General features: G+C 54.1%; 1 protein-coding gene and 1 long non-coding RNA gene across 10 annotated transcripts in view; one reads left to right on the top strand and one right to left on the bottom strand.

Annotated features, from left to right (window-relative positions):
• Window positions 1-2,359: 2,359 nt before the first annotated feature.
• MARCHF2 (membrane associated ring-CH-type finger 2) overlaps window positions 2,360-20,117 on the bottom strand; it is a 38,809-nt gene continuing 21,051 nt past the window's right edge. For 5 of the 8 annotated variants that reach the window (XM_087769717.1, XM_087769715.1, XM_087769716.1 and 2 more), the window contains 2 exons: window positions 7,871-8,080; window positions 2,360-4,760 (listed from right to left, as the gene is read on the bottom strand). In XM_087769717.1, the coding sequence (XP_087625843.1) occupies window positions 4,602-4,760; window positions 7,871-8,080 (369 nt within the window). In that variant the 3' untranslated portion in view covers window positions 2,360-4,601. The remainder of the gene's footprint in view (window positions 4,761-7,870; window positions 8,081-20,117) is intronic. The other 3 variants (XR_015707381.1, XR_015707379.1, XR_015707380.1) reach the window with 3 other exon arrangements.
• On the top strand, window positions 8,083-19,572 carry LOC148054369 (uncharacterized). 2 transcript variants are annotated; one of them, XR_015707386.1, is made up of 3 exons: window positions 8,083-8,201; window positions 8,972-13,204; window positions 14,674-19,572. It is a non-coding gene; the product is annotated as an uncharacterized LOC148054369 (long non-coding RNA). The 2 variants fall into 2 exon arrangements; XR_015707385.1 differs by having other exon boundaries at window positions 14,600-19,572.

The raw sequence follows: 20,117 nt of genomic DNA, 5'->3' as shown, positions 1-20,117 counted from the left end.
AAAAGGTTTAATGGGTTCCTTTTTGCTGTGCCCCCCTCCAAATAAATTTTAAAAATCAACTCTTTGGCAGCTGAGTTGCGTAATTGCAGCATTTTGGTGAGAAATATAATTTCCTGTAGGATTGCACCACGAAGACTCACGGGAGTTTCAATTCAGCTCTCTTGTGCAAGAGGTACCTCTGCATTCTGCTGCCACCGCGGGTGGGAGGTCTTCAGGAACACAGAGGCCCTTGAAAAGCAAGGCTGGGCCAACATGGGTCCTCCAAGGGGCGTTTCGGGGACACAGCCTGCGCCAGGAGCTTTTGTCCTGTACCCAGAGCCTGCGTGGTCGGCGCGTCACGGCTGCGACCGAGCGAAGGCGCGGGGCCAGCAGTCGATGCGCTGCCTCCTCGGTCGGTGGCGTGCGTGGGGGCCAGCGGGTAACTCGTGAAGCCCACGGTCCTGATGGCAGCCAGGTGGGGCCTGTCCTGGCTGCAGAGGTGGAGCGGGGTGCCGGGCAGACCTATGTGATCCTCCCTCTTCCCAGGGGAAAAGGCTGCAGCGACAGGCAGTGGACAATAAACAGGTTTTTCTCAATGCTGGTCTGTGTCAGAGATGCTTCAAACAAATCCTGCTCAGATTTGGTACGTTCTTCTGAGCAGCTGTGAATGAAAGCCCTCCCTGTTAAAATGCGTCTCCTTCTCTAACAGTAAGCCCTCTTTCTCTGGGTTTTCTGTTTCTTTTACACTGTCCTGGCTGCTGCTGCTGCTGCTTTTTAGAATCATAAAATCATAAAATTGTTTAGGTTGGAAAAGTTCTTTAAGATCATCAAGTCCAACCGCTAACCCAGCACTGCCAAGGCCACCACCAAACCATGTCCCCAAGCACCACATCTCCCCGGCTTTTAAATCCCCCCAGGGATGGGGACTCAGCCCCTGCCCTGGGCAGCCTGGGCCAGGGCCTGACAGCCCTTTGGGGAAGAAGTTTTTCCCAATACCCAACCCAAAGCTGCCCTGGCGCAGCTTGAGGCCGTTCCCTCTCGTCCCATCGCTTGTTCCTGGGGAGAAGAGACCGACCCCCCCGGCTCCAGCCTCCTTTCAGGCCGTTGCAGAGAGCGATGAGGGCTCCCCTCAGCCTCCTCTTCTCCAGGCTGAGCCCCCCCAGCTCCCCCAGCCGCTCCTCCCCAGCCTTGGGCTCCAGCCCCTGCCCCAGCCTTGCTGCCCTGCTCTGGCCACGCTCCAGCCCCTCCGTGTCCTTCTTGGGGTGAGGGGCCCAGCGCTGAGCACGGTACTTCTCCTCGTCCTGGGCAGATTGCTGTGTTGCAGCACAGTTTTATTTTAAAGGCTGGGGTGAGCCTTCTCCCCAGGAACATGGCACTCCCTCTTTTAAAACTTTTCTGCATTTAATATAAACAAGCCCAGAGCCCTCTTGATTTGCCAACTTGTCCAGGAAACATGGGTCTCGTCCAAGGTCTTGCCCAAGGCCCTGTCCAGGGCCTTGGAAACATGTTCGAACGTTGTTTTTGCCGCGTCTTGAGTGGCACTTTTAATATGCAGCTTACCAATTTCCACCCTCCCCTCTTCCAACGTGGCACAGCCTTTCTAACCAGGCTTGGCAACGCAGGTCCAATGCCCACCCCGCGGCCAGGGGCTAAGGGCAGGGCCGGGACTGCAGGAGGTGCTGGGGCTCCTCATCGCACCACGGAAAGGGGACCGACGGCTGCCTGGGTCTCTGCCCCGAGGAGCCAGCCCCAGCCCTGGGCAGGCGCCCTGCCCCACGCCGCCCCTGCCGGGACGCTGGCCCCGGATGGCTCTCGGAGCAGCCTCTCCTGCCCCGCAGCCACCGGCAGCTCTCACACACTGCAGCATCAGACACAGCCGCCCAAGGCCCCACCAGGGCTCGGACAAGAGCACGGCCTGGCAGACAGGTCCAGCGTCTCCCAGTGCCCTGGAGCGAAGGGCTGGGCCGGACCAGCCGGCAGCGGGGCCGACTCTGGTCAGGGGATTCACTGGGGCAGCGCCAGCAGCGGGAGCCTCTGCAGGGATGCACCACAGGGAGCACCGGGATTGCTCCATGCAGCCCCCGCCCACCCTCTGGAGAGGCCAAAGGGACTCCCTTGGCCCAAACATCACCTCCTTGCTCGGCCCACACCAGGGAGGTTTCTGCATGCAGACAAGAGAAACCTGCCCATAAATGACTAAAAGCCCCGGGTTTTGTCCAGCTTTGGCTCAAATATGAAACCTCCTGCCAGCTCTCCTGGGGGCAGGTCAGGAAAGCTGCCCACGGCCGCCCGGGAAGCCAGCACACCGGGCTCGCTATCAGGGAGACAGCTTGGGCTCCTCAGGCCCTCCCATCTCCTCCAGTAACAACGCAACAGCCCAAAGTTTGTCTCACTTTTATTTACACGATTGCACAGCCCGTTTCCCCATGACACTGGAACGTGGCAGGTCGGAGACACCGATTTCCCACATCCATGAGCCGAACATCTCCTCTGGGAAGGAGGAGAAGACTCAGAGAGTCGCTGTTGGGTTTTGCAGGGGCACATGCAACAACTCCAATTATTGGCAACTACAATAAAGACAACGAAGCTGAGAGTGAAGCCGTGGTCGTGCAGCAGCGCAGGGCCAGGCCCCAGCTGCCCCCAGCCAGGGACTTCTGGCTTTCACAGTTGCATATTTGGATGGACAGTGGGTTTCCTAACTGAAACGCTGGCTCCGGTACGTCCTTACTAGGGGAACGTGGTGTGGGAGTGCACATCCTTCGTCACCTGCCACAATCAGATGCGTCGCAAGACCAAGCTCCTGGGAGGCAGCCAGGGCTCGAAGGTTAAACTAAACCCCCAAATTTTTCTTCACTGGGAATGTCCTGGTGACACGGGGTTTGTTGGGGAGGGGCTGAAGGAAGGGGCACCCAGGACAAGGCACGGAGCAGTGCTGCAGCGCTCACTGCCAAGGGAAGGGGGGTGCAGAGGGAGGCAGCGCCTGCATGGCAGCTCCACTGCACAAGCCGATTTGAAGCAGGCTGCTACTGCTGCGCAGGAGCGGAGGGACACAGCGCGTGACCACCACCACCCACCGCAGGGACACGGGCACCTCGGAGCCTGCCTCCTCTCTGCTATCTACCCTCACCATCGTGGGAGCCAGAGCCAAGGCCCACGCCAAGCAGCTGCACGCACCTCTGGAGCACCCCGCAGGGCAGCGCCAGCACCGGCGTCCTTACGGCCCGCTCCACTTACAGGGCTGAGGAAAGCACAGCACCAAGCACAGGCATCGTCTGGCAGGGTGGGGAGGCGGCAGAGAGGCAAGGACTAAAGCCAAACTCGGGGAGACCCTTGGCAGATTGGGCACTCCACGACAGAGGGGTTCGTTAGCTGGATGTGCTGGAAATGCAGGTGGATGAAGGAGGCGGAGGAACACTGGTCCTGCAGAAGGGACCCAGAGCCTGCTCTCTGGGAACCAGTGAACTTGGGGTGCTTCACTAGAGGACACGTAACAGGCAGGCAATGTTTTCAGAGATGAGCCAAATCACAGCAGCTCCTCCGGCTGCTGCCAAGGAATGTGCAAACAAAGCGCACAGAGACAGCCGAGACCACCTGCGTCCTGCCGAGCGGCTGCAGAGCACGGCCTGTCCCGTAAGGTAACGTGTGTAACCGGCACCACGAGAGGTCCAGCCTCAAGATGGTGAAAGGACATCAGCAAACAGAGACTCCAACTCTCACCTTTTGGGGTCAGGAAAGCTCCTTTCTGAATCTTTTAAAAGCAAAAGGCCATGGTGGGTTTAGCTAGTACGAGCCATCGCTTCCCACCCTCAGATCCTCCATCTACCTTTGCCAGACATACCAAGAGCTGAGTGTATCCGAGTCCTGGGGATGAGCCAGGATCTGCAAGGAAAGCATTTTGTGAGATCACGTCTGCACAGGAAAAGACTTCCTCATTTTGAAACGTATTTTGAAATTCTCAAAATTACAGTACTTTACAATACAAAATGTCTCCACTCAGTATTATGTCATTTTACTCCTTCTGGGATTATAATAATTATTAAAAACACACAACTTTCTAGAAAGGACAGAAACACCACGAGAGAGACCAAAGAGTAATGGGAAAGGCTGCTGCAGTATTATCAAAACCAATTTAGTGCAAAGGAGAAGGGGACTTTCAAGAACGGTCAATGAAAAGTGTTCTTTTGGAGAAAAGGCATAGATTTAACCTCTGAATGAGATCAGGCTGCCAGCTTCTATACTGAAGCTTAGAACATCAACACAAAAGGACTGAAACACAATATGCATGGCCATTAAAAAATAATATTATATATAGATATAGATATAGATATATATAGAGAGAGGGAGATATTTTTCACCTATGGTATTTAGTTATAGGAAAGCGTCCCTGCAGACAGGCATGTTCTGCCATCTGGCTCTTTTGGGCCATTTCACATGACAGACGTTGATTATCCGTCTGATTCCCATAGTATAAAGCACGTGCTGACTGCAAGTCCCTCCGGGTGGGATGATTGCCTTCTAGTGCCTCCACAGTCGCCGCGTTTCCTGCGCACACGGGGACACCCGACCCTCTTTGCTTCTGTCCTCGCCCCAGCAGCCGCGTGGCGTAGCGGCCGAGGGATGGCTCAGACGGTGGTTTCATCCGCGGTCTTCTTCATGAGCTTGGCAGAGAGGAGGGAGTGGGACACGGGGTGAGGGCTCCGCGAGGTTGGGATCATCAAGCGGACTTTCTGGTTGGTCCTTCGCCACTCCGAGTACAGCTGGCAGTGGTAGCGGAACGAAACCTGGCAGGTGATAACGCACAGGTCTGGTTACCAAACCCCCGTCGCAAGTGCCGGAGCCCACAGAGGGCCGGTGAGACACAGCCACCCATCCGCCCTCTGCATATTCGTTGTCAATCCACCAGCACCCCCCCACCAGGGGAGACAGCCCTGCCCCTGAAACGGTTTGGGGCACTCCATGTCCCAAGCCTTTGACAAGGAATCAACTAATTCCTGGTAGCACCAGGCTGAGCGTGCCACAGCCAAAGCGGCTTTCTGGGCAGCACCAGCACAGAGGGACAGAGTTTGCTCAGCTGGGTTTGGGTACCAGGCCGGTGGGAAGTGGCGGGGAGGAACCACGCTAGCCACGGGCCGAGGCAAGCACCTCGTCTGGGCAAAACAAGGGGATCTCAACAGGACCAGCCTCAAGCGGCTAAACCCAACCAGCCGCCTCCCATCTCAGATCCTGGTGGATCTTCTCTGCCCTTTGCGAAAGCCTTCTCTCCTTGGTCTGCACCAACAGGACATCGGTTGGACTCATTTTTTCTGACAATGCTGTGGCGTGGGAGACTTGTCCAGCCGGAGGGAGACAGGAGAGGGTGGGAAGGCTGGAGGGGACCCGAGCCAGCCTGGCCCAGAGGCAGGAGCTGGCCCTGCAGTTCCAGAGCAGCCCTGCGAGGGGGAGCTTGGAGCTGGGCTTCCCCAGCGGGCTGGGCTCCTTGCTGCGGCCTTTTGCAACGATTAACACCACATTTCCTCACAGCTCCTGCTGATTCCTTAGTTTTGAAATTAAACTTTTCTATAATTGCTTGAGGAAGGAATAAAACCAGCATGTATTTCCCTCCTATTTATCTTCCTAGAAATTGTGAGCAAGAAAATGAAATACTGTATCCAGTCAGCCACTCATCAAAACCAAGCTTTCGTACTTTGTAGAAGCAGAGGAAACGTTTAGCTGGCAAGTAGGAAGCACCAGTAGGTACATCTGACATGGAAAAGTCAGTATTCCTATTACTTCTGGATAGGTCTCAGCCATCTGCTATGAGAAACGGAGCTGTGCCACCGCATTGAGGTCATTTAGCTTACCGATCTGTGCACTCCCCTTTTCCCCGTTGTAGAGGGACAACTGTTGGAATAAGGTTGTTTGCTGATAAACAAGAAGCAAATGCATCTCGCCGCCTTCAGAGACAGCGTGTGGACGGGGAGCCAATGACGCAAACCTCGAGAAAAGCTCCTGCTCCACGGGAAGGAGCTGCCACCTCGGCCGTGGCCTCGCTCGCAACCCTCACACCGATTACAGCCATCGCCACCCACCCACGTAACGGCCCTTCGTGCTGCACAGCCCACGGCGGCGTGGAAGAATTGCAGCTGAATACGGTAAATGTGAATAATGGGGCTTCACTTAATGTCCTTCTCTGTTCGAGGAAATGTGAAGCACAGCAGAACTAGAGCCATTTTAGTCAGGACTCATTATTTCGCAAAAAAAAAAAAAAACACAACACAAAAAAACCCCAAAACATTTTTCCATTTCCTCCAGATTTCCAGCTCCTCCAGACCAGTCCTGGGATAGAGAAGACGGAAGCAATTCCTCTTAAGGTTTCCAATTTTAGCTCGGCTTTCTACAGAAATGAACCTCATGCAGCATGCACATGCAGCAGCGTAGGCTCTCCTCAGCAGCTCCCCGTGCGCCGCGATGGCTGCATGTTTTGACAGCAGCACTGCTCAGGCACTCTCGCTGCAGGCACCCCCAGAGCAAAGGCTGTGGCACCGACTCACCCTCCCCTGGCACCTGAGTCCGCCTGGGAGAGCTGCAAGGAACGTCCTCACCCCAGGGAAAGCTGTTACTCTGACAGACCAGAGCATAAATGGCAGGGAAATGGGCTGTGGCACTTCCACTGCCTGCAGAACTGCCAGCTTTTTGGGGTCCCACTACTTCTGCTCCAGCAACTGCACTTCTTTCCTTCCCAAAATGGTGTTTCCCAGCAAGCAGCTGGAAAAAGGGTATCGACAGGGCACGAGTACACCTAGGGCTTTGAACAGGAGAGCCAAAATGAAGATCCAAACCCAGCAACCCACCTAGGAACAGAACATGACAAGAACTGAATGGGAAACAGGGGAAGTCGCTGGCCTGGGAGCCCCCGGAGAGAGCGGGGCCAGGGGAGCCGCGAGGGCTCGGGGAGCGGCAGGGCAGGGAGCGGCCCCCCAGCCCGGCTGCTCCTCTCGGCTCTCAGCTGGGAGCGCTCACAGATGGGCTACACAGCAAATTCACATTTGCTTTCCTGCTCTTCTGGACTCGCCCCAAGCTGCAAGCTCCTGGCTGCCTAATTCAGCATGTCCACAAAGATGCAAAGCGAGGCATCTGCAGGAAGCCCTTTCCCAGCACGGATCAGTTCAACACCCAGCATCAAGTGCAGGATCCCACTAATCCCCAGTGCCTCCAACCCTGACAGCGCAGGTGTAAAGCCGCAGCAGTGGTCAGGGCAGGCTGGCTACCCGCCCTTGGCTAGGGCTCGAGTCCAAAAGCCCAGTACGGGGAAGTCAGAGGCCTCCCCAGGGCCAGAGTGCTCCTTGCACACACCCTTCTGTGCTACTCACCTCTTAAAAATCTTGTGTAGGAGTTTGTTTAGTTGTGGGCCACAGAGACCCCCAACGGCCAGTCTGCACCTCTTTTGGGCCCGGCCAACCTGTGCTGGGCAGCACAAAGCACGGAGGGGCACGATGGCAGGTTATTTAGGGGTCAAACATTTTCCAGATTTTATTCTTCCCCTAAACCACCCAGGTAATAAGTTTGTTTCTTCTCGAAAATAGGAACAGGAACAGCAGCTGGACCACTGCCTGCCCCCACCTCCGGGCCTCCCCACCCAGCCCCAGCCACGGCTGCGCCCGGGTACACGGCACCCCGGGGAACACAGCTCCCGTGTCAATCTGGAAAGCAGATGATCAGGAAGTGGTTTCTCATTCTCAGCAACAACTTTAGCAGCTCCCATTTGAAGATAATTAAATGGACGTTCAAGAGAAAGAGCCCGAGGTTTTCTCACAAGGGGAGGCAGAAACGGCTGGCTGCACCGACACGGTGCAAGCCAGCACTTCGGTCTCCCTTTTGAGTGGAAACAAGGCCCTGGGCAGCAGGCACTTACCAGCGTCCAAAGGACGTAGATTGTGAAAAGTGCTATAGTTAGTGCTATGAGTCCGATGGCCTCCAGTCGGCTGTTGAACTGCAAATGATCCTGGGCTCCGCGCAGACACAGCCAGCCGGAGATCGCCGCCAGGGGAGTAATGAAGAGGAAACACACCATGTCGCAGAAAAGGGTCCTCTTCTCATTGCGGGGACCGGGATCCTTCAGCCACTGCAGGAAGGAAGGGAGAAGGGCATCAGTCAGCAGCATGCAGAGCACACAGCATGCTAGCAAAACAGGACTGCTTACGCGGGGAGGCTCTCACACGCTCTCTGCGCTCCGTACATACCTGGTGCGTACACTTAACTCACATAAGCCTTCACAAAAATAGAGCTAGAGAGTGTCATAGCATCACAGAACCGTTTAGGTTGGAAAAGTTCTTTAAGATCACCAAGTCCAACCACTAACCCAGCACTGCCAGGGCCACCACCAAACCATGTCCCCAAGCACCACATCTCCCCGGCTTTTAAATCCCCCCAGGCATGGGGACTCAGCCCCTGCCCTGGGCAGCCTGGGCCAGGGCCTGACAGCCCTTTGGGGAAGAAGTTTTTCCCAATACCCAACCCAAAGCTGCCCTGGCGCAGCTTGAGGCCGTTCCCTCTCGTCCCATCGCTTGTTCCTGGGGAGAAGAGACCGACCCCCCCGGCTCCAGCCTCCTTTCAGGCCGTTGCAGAGAGCGATGAGGGCTCCCCTCAGCCTCCTCTTCTCCAGGCTGAGCCCCCCCAGCTCCCCCAGCCGCTCCTCCCCAGCCTTGGGCTCCAGCCCCTGCCCCAGCCTCGCTGCCCTGCTCTGGCCACGCTCCAGCCCCTCCGTGTCCTTCGTGGGGTGAGGGGCCCAGCGCTGAGCACAGCATTCGAGGGGCGGCCTCCCCAGTGCCCAGCACAGGGGAATGATCAGGTATACTTTTAACAACCAACAAGGGAAAAAAATATGGAAAAGCAAAAAGAAAGTGAGTAACTGGCAGAAAGCTTTGCACCTCAGCAGACAAACAGCAGCCAAGGGGCCTCGGTGTTGGGCTGGCCCCGGCAAAGGAAGGGAACACAAACTCATTTTCTTTTACAGAACCACCTGTGCCCAGATCTGCATCTTTCTCCCAGAGAAAGCCTTTGACCATTTCTGAAGAGAAAGCAGCACGACTGCCCGGTGAGGAGGGACACGGAGCTCAGCCGGCTGGGGGAGGATCCCCCATTGCTTTCTCCCAGATCTCAGCGGATCACAAGTGACCGTGAGGGGACAAGGCACGATCACACAGACACAGCTGCTGAAAACTCCACCTTCCTGACTGCAAAATCCCAAAGACCCCTCCACTGCTGGCGGCCATCCGCTGGCCACCACGTAACAGGCAGAAGAAACCTGCCAGGACCAGGGCAGAGCCGATTCTGGTGTATTCCTTCCATTTCCAGGCTCGCTTTCTCGCCTCCCAGGCAGCGTGTGATCCCTCAGCGGGGGTCACTGCACTTTGCTCTGCCTTACCAACAGGCTTTGCAAGCGCTCCTCTTGCAGCTCTCAAAAATCAGCAGGTTGCAGAACGAATGGGGCTCTGTTGCAGGCAGGTTTCCCTCAACAGGCAATCTCTAAATGTTCACCACTTTTCGGAGTCCCGACTGCCTTCCAGTGTGGGTTCATTTTAAATACTTGACTTTGACAACAGCAATTGTTCTAGTTTTCCTGGGATTATGCTATTTTCAGCCTTTCCTTTCCTTTTTTAGAATAGCAAGCAGCTGTGGTTCCTACCAATACCCAGAGTTGTTACAGACCATTTTTACTGGGAGTTCTGTATGCTGGGCTGCCAGATCCTTCCTTCTTTCCCGCATGAGGATGATTGGTCTCATTTAGGATGGGTTTTTTTTCTCAAAAAAAAAAAAAAATGGAGAACATGATCGAAAAGGCACAGTCAGAGCAGGGAGGGGAATATCCCCAAGGCAGCCAGGGCCAGGCAGGCACGTCCTACTGCCAGACCTGGGGTAGGGTGCCCACTTTTGAACAGGCAGCATGAAAAGGGACGCGTCCGAGAACTATGCACACAAAGCTCCTTCCCTACACAGTTTAAATAGCAATACAGAAAGGGTGGTATCAGGTATGCAAGAAATTAATGAGACCATACCGGTCAAAACAGAGCACAGGTAACCTGAGAAGGTGGCTGGCCAGGACAAGCAGAAGGTGTTGGCCCAGGAACGGCGCACACAAGTTAGTGCAGATTTAACTACGGAGAGAGTCGAACGTGAGGGATGTGCAGCGAGACACAGCAGAGGGGTGAGGAGAGGATGAGAAGCGCAGACAACTCTTGTTGAAATGGGAAAGAGAAAGGGGAGATGGCAAATCCAGGCAAGGAACAGGAGCGTGGCTGGGGTGGTCAGAGCCATGGCAGCAGCATGCTCTGCAGACACCTGCGATGAGACACCGAGCTGGCCCAGAACGGAGGAGAGGATGCTGCAGCAACAGACAAAAGCCTGGCCAGGAATTTCAGCTGGGAGGACCGACAAGGAAGATATTTGAGAGATGTGACCTGAAGCATCTGAGAGACCCAAACAGAGCAAGGACAAGCAAAGCTAGAGAGCAAGCTGGGACCTGAAGAGCACAGACAGATGTGGGGACCAAGTAATGCTCCTGCAATAACAGAGGACAAGTTAGAAGCATTTTTAAAGCCATTCTGAGCACAACTTGATGGCCAGCCAGCCAGAAGGAAATTTCAGAGCAGCCACAACTGTGGTTTGGACAGGAGGAGCTGGGAGAAGGGAGGCAGACCTGCAAGTCACCCCTTGTGTGGCTCTGCAGAGGAGATTAGTGGTGATGAGCTGCGTGGGGAAGATAAGGACCACACACGCAGTCCTGAGGAACCCCAGGAGGAAGCGAGGGTGGACAGCAACTCCTCTACGCAGAAAAGCTGCTCTGACAAACAGTGCACGGGCAGCCCCATCATCCAAAGCCCCAGCTGCGCGGCTGGCTTTCCCTGCCCCAACCAGCCCAGGGCTGCCCCGGCCACACAGCACCCAGGTGAACGCTGAATTGCCCCGACTGGGCCAACGCCCCTCTAGCAGCAATCCCAGAGCACCCCGTCCCCTGTAAGAGGACAACTTGGGTCACTTTTGACCCTCATACAATAAGAATCTCAGGGACTGAAGGCAGATAGGTATTTTACTGCATCTTATTCTATTTATATTCCTTGTGAACTTTGAAACTCCTTCTTCCTCCCCAAGATGGGAGCCAAACATGTAAAGGCAGGAAGCAAATTAATTTCCTTTTGAAGTAGTTGATTTACGTTGCCAATATGCACTGACACAGTAAAAAAAGAATACAATAAGCCACCCTAAGGGCGCAGGGTTTCTGGCACAGCAGCACATTAGTGCATACCGGACTTAAAATAAACCTTGCAAACAATCCAAAAAGTGGTCAGTCAGATTAAACAATTTTTGTAGGGAAAACTATCAAGTAAACATGGGAAAGCAACAAAAGCACAACTTGGTCTCCTTCCAGGCCAAGTCCAAAAACAATTGCTTCCATGCTGCAATCACGTGTGAGACTAAAGGGAAAGAGGTAGAGCTGGCTGCTTGCTGCGACTTCAGCTGTGAGCCGGGTCCAGGCTGCCCTGCTGTAAACAACCTCTCTGCCTGTGTGACAAGTTATTATTCCAGGTACAACCATATTTGTCCTCCAGCATGATCCTGAGGCTTTTCCAGATGTTCTTTCTACTGGGATCAGCAGGGTTGTGGAAGGGAGCTCATTTCTTGGACCCACGGCAGGGCTACGGGATGACGAGTATCTGATCTTTGGGTGTTGCAATGCCCACAAAACTGCCCAGGGTGAGCCCCAGGTGATGGAAGGCAGGAGAAGGGCATGCAGACAGAGACACCAGGACATCATCAGCTCCTCTGGAAGCTAAGAGCAGAGCACGAAGTATAACAGAGCAGTCTCCCAGACAGTCCATCCCAGCACCCGCTACTCCGCGTGTCTCAGAGCTTGGCTGCATTCTGCCAGGTGGGACCAAGGGGACCGGACTGATGAGGGAGTGTCCCAGCAGCGCTCAGCACCTTGCAGTCTTTCTGGGGGTTATAAATGGGTGGTTTAGAATAAGCTTTCATTGATTTTCACAGCTCACTCACCTTGTGTTGCAAAGTGTACGTGGCTGGGAGCTATTAGCCTCTGTTTCATAAAACACATTGCATGCAGCATGCACATGCCAGCTGATGGCAGTCCCATGCCAAGCGGGACCAGCGCAGTGCGGGACCAGCGCTGGCAGGACCAGTAGTCTCTGGCCAGCACGTGCTCCGGTGTCTCCCAGCTGGACCACCCGCTCTGGTGAGCACTGCTCAGGACCAGCGTGCCCTGCCAGTCTCACCAGCTGACCCCGCCACAAAGGTCCCCACGTGCTTCACGGCTACGGTATGACACAAGCCACAGCAACGACAGGAGTATTTGGCTGTGTAAAGCCAGCCGCATTACAAAACATCCCGTGTCCTTTCTGTCCACCAAATAGGTAGTCTGTGGCTGCTCAGGCGCCTGTTGATTTTCTTTTCGCTGCTGACCTGGTGCCTGGCTATGTAAGCCAGAAAGAAAAACATGACCTTGATTCACAGCACCACAGTTAGCCCTGTCCCTGCCCTGAGAAACATCTCGAATCAAAAAACGCAGCTTCAAAAGAGGGACTGTCCCATCCCTTCTCTGGGCATCCACCAAAACCTCCTTGCAGGCCACCGAGCTCCATGGGCAGCCCCAGCAGGACAGTCCTGTTTCCTTTACCAAGGTGGGGAGGGATGTTTTCTGACGGAGCACCCAGAGTTCAGGAAGCCAAGACCCAGAAATGCCCCTAGCCCTGCAAGTAGAGTAGTTAAATGCTGCAGAGCACAGTTGCCCCATCCCATCCTCCTTTCCCCACTGCACAACTGCCTGCCATCGATGCTCCACAAACCTCAACAAGCTGAATCTCTCCTTGTAGGGGCACAAGCACCTTCCCGATGCACTCAGCCCAGCTCCAGCCACTGGGAAGCACAGGGCACCAGGCTGACCAAGGAGAGCAAGAGCTGCAGGAGCGCTAGAAATGGTGGACAGGAGAGGAACCGACCCAAGCAGCGCTGCAGGTCACCAGGACGCTTTCCTACACAGCAGCAGGTGCTTCTGTGGTTGGTGTCACCACGGGAAATGCCGTGCCACCACATGCACATATATATGAGATCACGGCACCACCAGCAGCTGCACCCCAGAGAAACCCCCCTGGCAGCAGGTCCTCCAGCTCCTCAGGGCACAGACAAGGCTGGACAAAGTGGTGAAGATGGACATGTAAGGAAGAGACTAGCACTGGTAAGTGCCAAGGATGTGGGGATGAAGTAGTTCTAGTTTTGGCCCCAAAGAGGCCGTTCCAGGTTTGCAGAGCAGTGCCAAGGACTGCACAGAGAGATACCACGAGGATCCAGGGTGGGATCTGAGAAGAACATCTCCAGACAGCAAATGCAAGCAAAGACAGAAAGGAAAAGATGAGGGAGGCATGGGACTCAGCTGGAGCCAAGAGCGATTTGGTTTTCACTAGACGCAGGAGCCTAACATAGGCTTGCACTGAGGAAGGAGAGCGAGAAGCCGGGGATGGGGGTAGAGGAGACAGAGAACGGTGCAGTGAGTTCAGCAGAAGAGTTCAAGGAAAGCAAAGGCAAAAGGCTGGCTGCAAGGAAGATGAGGCTGGAGGAAGGGTGGGGAGAGTTTACGTCACGGCTCAGTTCTCTCAACCAGAGGGGAGGCAGCAATCGCTGCACCCGGTGCTGCGCCCAGAGGCAAAATTTCTTTTCCTAATAACATAAGCAGGAGTAATAACAATATCAGTATTGCTCCCTGCAAACCTCACTTTGCTCGTACCGGAGACACCCCAGCAGCACCTCCCGCAGCTACGGAGGTACGGGAGACTAGTGAGCCGGGGCAGAAAGACGGCACGTGGCAGACCCACAGGAGCCCTCCCGTGCTCCAGACCCAAACAGCCAGGCAAACACCTCCGAGAATTTCAAACGCGCTTTGCTGCAGGTGGCAGTTGTGTTTGGAAGTCGTACTTCTCTTATGAGACAAAAAACAAAACAAAACAAAACAAAAAACCAAAACACTGACCTATAGAAAATATCCAGCTTCAGTGAACCAAAGGTATTAGCAGTCAGTGGAAAAAACCCATCTTTTAATCAAAATTGCGTAATAAAACACAAAGAAAAACAGTAGGAGCAAAAAACCGGCAGTCTCCTGTGCTGCATACGGCCGGTGGAAGGAGCCGTTTTGCAGAGGCATAGGGACATGCCGCTATTACTAAAGCTGCCATTTCTAAACAAAGCAGGTTAACACACATATTGCAGGAAAGCCCCAGCAGCGAAGGCACGGAAGCAAGAGTTTTCTTGGGGCTCCATCATGAGACCTGCTTGCCAGGACAGAAAAACGGGAACAAAGGGTGTGGCTAAAGGGCTCCAGCGGTGACTGATTCACCAGAGAAATCTGGTTTGGAATTAGTGAGCTGTCTCAAATGAGGTTTGCTTTAGCAAAGGTATTAAATGCTTAGGGAAGCATTACGAACAAGTCGTGCATAACGCTCATTAGCGTTTACCACCAGGATACGTTGGCTTTCGATATCCTGGTAATTTTAGCAAAGCCAGAGCCTTGGCCTCGGCACCAGAAATTCAAGCCCACTCTCAGAGCTGAGTGCTGTAACCCCTAGGTTCCTCTCTCTAGGATTTACATGATGTGCGGACAAAAACACATCCTTCCTCTTTAACACGGACTGACATTTCGCTGGGATTAAACAGCTGCCGCTCTGACGCCCGCCCGAGCTGCCAGCCCAGGACATTTCCGCGCAGAGACCTCGGCTGCTCGGCGGGGACCGGCGGTGCCGATTGCCCAACGCCAGGATTGCGCCAGGCCGAGCAGGCAGCGCCTGTCCGATGGGCAGGGCAGGCCGAAGGAGATGGGAAACCAAAGCTGCCGCGCAGCACAGGCAAATGGCCCGGAACGGGAGCCTCTGGGGGGTGGAGGTGGCGTTTCCCATTTAGAAACACTCGGGACAAAATTAACAACAGGTTAAAGTTAAAACACTTTACAAGCAGTTAATGAATCGAAAAGAGAAGTGAGAGGGTGAGGGCCACAGCAAAACACACAAAACAAGGCGGCCATGGAAAGGAGATACTTTTGCGGGTAACCTGGGAAAGCCGAGAGGGCAAACGGGCAGGAGCGGGCTCAGGCACAGAAAACGCGGACTGACCCGTGCTCCCACCCCACTTTGCGGGCAGCGGGCTGCAGCCAGGGAGGAGACCAGGAGCCGTGCAGAAGGGCCGTGCTTGCTTGTGGCTGTAGAAGCAAAGCCCCAGCATCACCCTCGATAACGCTTTCAGAAATGCACGACGCATCCAGGGCGGCACCAAATGTCTCAAGCCATGCAGTTTTGCTGGAAATCCCAGAGGACAAAGCATCTTCAGCAGGGAGAGCACTTTGTAAGAGAAAATAGGTTTGTGATGGATTTAGCCGCAGACCAAAGAAAGGAGCTTACGTGGAAGGGAGACCACGAAGAGGGGGGGATATTTAGGCTCGTACAACGAGCTGCCTGTAGCAGCGCTTACCTTGGGTCTCCTACAGCCAGAAAAAGGCAGGCACCTCCAGACAAGTTGGCCCATCCTAACTCAGGTTTCTAAGGAGGCAGGAATTAATTATCACAAGAGCATTTCCTTTTCTCCATAGACTCCAGGGCTCTAAAGAACAGGGTTTGGCTGAGGCAAATTTAAGGTGTAAAAAGTTAGGGCAAATAAACCCAACCCTGCCTAGAGAACGGCGTGACCATCCGTGGCCTGGGAGAAAGAGCTGCCTAGACTGAAGAAAGGCTTCATTTCCAAAGGCCTGCGCTCCTTCTTCTACAATGCTCTGGGCAGCAAAGACACGGATGTTTGCTGGAGATGAATCCTAGGCAGTAACTGAGCATCTTCTGTGCTTCACGTTATTGGAACAAAGAAGAAACTACCTGTTCCAGGAAAGCTGTATGCACTGCAACTTGTGGTTTGAACGCTTCACCTAAATATCTGCTGCTGAAGTCTTACAGGTAACACAGAAACGTATTTTGCAGTTTTCAACTATGCCAGCCATGCTGGCTAGAGTCTCATGGATTCAGATCACTTCCCTGTAAACATATGGATGCACATTAAACATTGACGTAGGAAAGTCAGGTACTGGAAAACCATCGCTCTCCAAGGCTTGGCCATCTTGTTCTCTGTTGGGGACACGCTCCTCACTCGAGAGCTCCGTCCACAGCCCTCTTGTGCTGGAGCCCCTTGCAGAGAGCCAAGCAGAAGCCGCTCTGGCCTTTCACAGCACAGGCACCGGCGCGGCAGCATCCTGCGCCTCTGCTACAGACCCTCCCCGGGCTCCCGGGGCTGCAGCTCAGCTCTCTGCCTTCACCTGCAGTGAACATGCCCCCACAAAAGCACCCAGCCCATCACTCTCACAGCCTAAAAGTCAGCAAAAGCCTTTCGTGGGGTTTTTTTCAGCTTTTGACCAGCTTCTTAGTTAAAAAAATAACTGAATTAGGCTGAACTGCAGGAGATATCCTCCCCACAGCCATGGGCCAGCCCGTGGCTGCCAGAGCTGGCTCCGGGCTCAGACAAAGTCCCCCACTCCCGGTTCAGAGATCAGGCACGCTGGCAGCGAACGCTGTTACTATTTTTACATTGAATAGACCACAGCATAAATAAATGGCTGCTTGAAGAAAATAAAAATCCAATTCTATTAAAAAATTCTCTTTAATTCTTGCTGAACAAGGCTGCTGTCTTCCCTCCCTAAAGGGGACTGCAAAATTAAATTACTGTTTGTGAAGCGCTCGGATACCACCGCCATAAGTACCCAGAGAAGAAGCCCATGGGAAAATAAATAATTTTGTCTTGTGAGCAGGGATGCAAGAGCACACAGCCACACAACCCAGCGGGACAAAGTTAGCTACTGGGCATCGTTCACCCGTGCACCGATCCTGGAAAACGCGGTCTGTGACCACGTAGAGACCACACTGTAATGCAGATATAGGAGAGGACTGCAGTAAAAACTAAGGCAATTTTGGTTGTGGCATTTCCCGACTTTCAAGAACTTTCTGCAGCTTCTGCAGAAGCGTTTCAACTTGGCCATGCAGCTTCCCCACAGCGCTCGCCAAAACGCCTCCTCCAGTCCCGTCAGCTCTCAGCCCCTCTCCTTCCGAAGGCTCTTCAAACACACGTAGACAGCGCTGGTTTTTCGTGGGGCTGATGGCCCACTCCCACGGAGATCGGCTGTGCTGACCGGGGACCATCGCAGCCACTACGAGCAGCTCTCGTCTCCCCAGCCTGGCAAGGTAGGACGCAGCAGAGCAAACAGCAACAGGTAGCTGCGTTCTCCGGTGAGGACCAACATCAGCAGGTAGCATGTCACCTAATTCTCTTATGGGTTTCACGGTGGCCACGCGACAGCAGAAGAGAGCCAGGATGCCTGGATAGCCTTTCCCACCCGGGACAGACCCTTTTATCAACACCGCTCCCATAAGGCATGCTCCCGCGTCGTCCCCAGTCCTAGTCTCCATCCCGTTTATCCTCCTCTGCTCCCTAATTTCTATTTTGACTTCCCAGTTTTCCTTGGTGAACAGCGAATTTTTTTCAGAGCCGCTCAACAGCACACTCACACACGAGCATCACTTCCCCAGAAGTTTCAAAACGCTGCCCACCCCTCCCCGCAACAAAGGAGCGGAGAATTTCTCAGATAAGAAGGCTGAGGGAACCATGTCATTTTTAAATGACTAAGCAGCCTCCTTCCCCAGCCCTCTTCTCAGAAACAGATGAACAACTTGGGGATGACACTTCCCAAAAGCAGATGGTGAAGAGTTTTGGCCCAGTCTGGCGTGGGGATGAGATTACACCAGACTGCAGACAGAGGGTATTCACGGAGAGCGCCAGCAAGTTGGCGCAGTGGTCGTCAGCTCTCTCAGAAGGGCTCTGCACCAAGGGCACAGCCTCTGCTAACAGCAGGAACGCTTCTGAGAGCGGCCGGGGTCTGTAAGTTGGCCTCTAAGTGAACAAAAAGCCGAAGAAAACCTCACACGGCGAAGCACACTCATTGTCACTCTTCTGACCAGCATCGGTTTCGGTGGTGCAGAAGCTCGGAGCGGTTGTAACAATTCCCAAGGAAAACGAGAAACTGAATTCCAGGATGTTTTGCCCAGACTCCAGGCAGGGATCAGAGCATTTTACAGCGTGGTGGAAGCAGTACAACAAAACCAGGCGGTCATTCCAGCCAGGTGAGCCATTTTGCTCTAGCAGGAGCCCCCCACTCGTAACATGCCAGGTACGCAGTACGAACCGCGCCGTACGGAGATGCGGCAGACCCGCGTACCTCAGCCGCAGCACGTGCGCTGCTCAGCGCGGCTCGTACCGGCCTCGCACCACTCATCGCGTGGCGGGGAAGCGCTGCTGGCCCCTGGGAAAGAGCAAGAGCAGGCTGCTACCATGGCATTTATTAAACCAGGCTACAGGCTGCTCCTCGAGCCAGGGAAAAAGCTTGCTGCCAATGAACTGCAGACAAGGGAATTGCTCTCGGGCTGTATGGTGATGGCGAGCTGCGCGTTAGACCCTGCTCTGCAGCGGGGATCACTCTCAGCGGCTAACTGGTGACTTTTCATCAAGTGCTCACCGGCCTCCAAACTCACAAGGCACTAACGGCGCTTTGTGCAAGCGGCTCCCCTGGCACGCACGGGAGACGCCACAGCAGGGCAGATCGTCCCCTTCGCTGCGCTCTCAGACAGTCCCCAAACAGGAGAAGTAACAAATAATTCACATCCCAAAGCCTTTAACAGTTATCAGCAATGGCTTGAGGGGTCTGCTCCTCTCTGAAAACACAGTGGCATTTCTCTCGCGTTTGAGGCTCACTAAATGCTGCTCACCCACCACCTCTCAACGCTCGCAGATGGCTTGTTGGGCACCATACCCTCACAGGCCCCAGTTCAGAGCGGCTCTTCACAGATTTCAACAGGAATTAAGATCTGATTGTCCCGGGCTGCTCACTCACCCACCCCGGAGCGCAGACACGAAGGCGCGCAGAGGGCCCAGACTTCGCTGTCGCACTGTCCCAGCGAGCCCCCCTTGCCTGCCGGAGGCACAGACCTCGGCGTCAGAGGAGAGACTCCTCCGGCGTACCCTGGTCTTTGAGCTTTTCTTCAAGTATGTAGTTTTCTAAGCCTGTACTTATTACGAGGTGCTACAGCATCTGTGAACTATGGCTAAACGCACTTCCACATGTTTGTTTCTGGGCATGAATATTTTACTAGCTCTTAAGTTAAAACATCTGAAACCTGCACTCAAAATTTTGGCCTGCGTAAGCCCTAGCAAGCTCCCTGTTACTGGGCTTGCCTGCACTGTGTCCTCAAAGCCAAGATACAGCCCTTCCCAAATGTTTTAAAGCAGTGGTTTTCAGCCTCTGAAACAACCGTTTGAGAGTTTTTGGTCAAAGAGCCATTTCGTATCTTTTAGCAGCTGGGAGAAAAGTGATAAGACCCAGACAGCACTAACCACTGATGTAACGCTCTTCTACAAATTGCTTTGCTAAATACATGGTTTGGTTTAGCACTGTAGTCTAAAGCCTTCTCCCGTCTGGGGCTGACAAGTCAATGGCAGTTGTAAATTAAACAATCCTTAAAATTGAATACGAATTTTGCAAACTGAAGCTTGAATCCTTCCCCAGTTGGGGGGCTCTTTTCCCCGCCAAGGCTCGCTGGGCACCCGGAGGAGACGGGAATGTGGGGAGGAGGAGGGGGAAGGTGTCGTTTCCAGAGGGAGGTGGGAAGGGAAAGAAAATAACTTCTAGAACTGATGGGAATGGAAACAGAGGTGGGAAAAGCAACTTAGAATTCCAGTTGTGACTGGGTTTTAATCTAACTGATGGAGCAAGGGGAAGGAGAGAGCAGACAAGAGCAGGCAGTTACAAACCAGAATTAACCCCTGCCTCCCCACACATATACTGCTGGTGGCAGGCACGGACAAACCTCCGACAGCTGGCAGGTAACGCGAGTCTGTCGTTAAGAATCAGCCCACAGGCCCCCTTCTGCAGCCTCGCTGATGACAGCGCAGCAGCAGCAGCACTGCTTTGCAGTGGTTTGAAAGGCTATCAACAGGAAAAGTAACTTCTGAAACAAAACCCAGAGCTATGGGCCACAGTCCAAACACAGCCAGGGAGGCACGCGATGAAAAACCATGCA

Source organism: Nipponia nippon, unplaced genomic scaffold (genome assembly GCF_047370975.1).
Source record: "Nipponia nippon isolate SJK-2023a ecotype South Korea unplaced genomic scaffold, ASM4737097v1 scaffold_31, whole genome shotgun sequence".
In the NCBI taxonomy this organism is placed as follows: domain Eukaryota; kingdom Metazoa; phylum Chordata; class Aves; order Pelecaniformes; family Threskiornithidae; genus Nipponia; species Nipponia nippon.
This window is presented reverse-complemented; position numbering and strand designations above follow the sequence as displayed.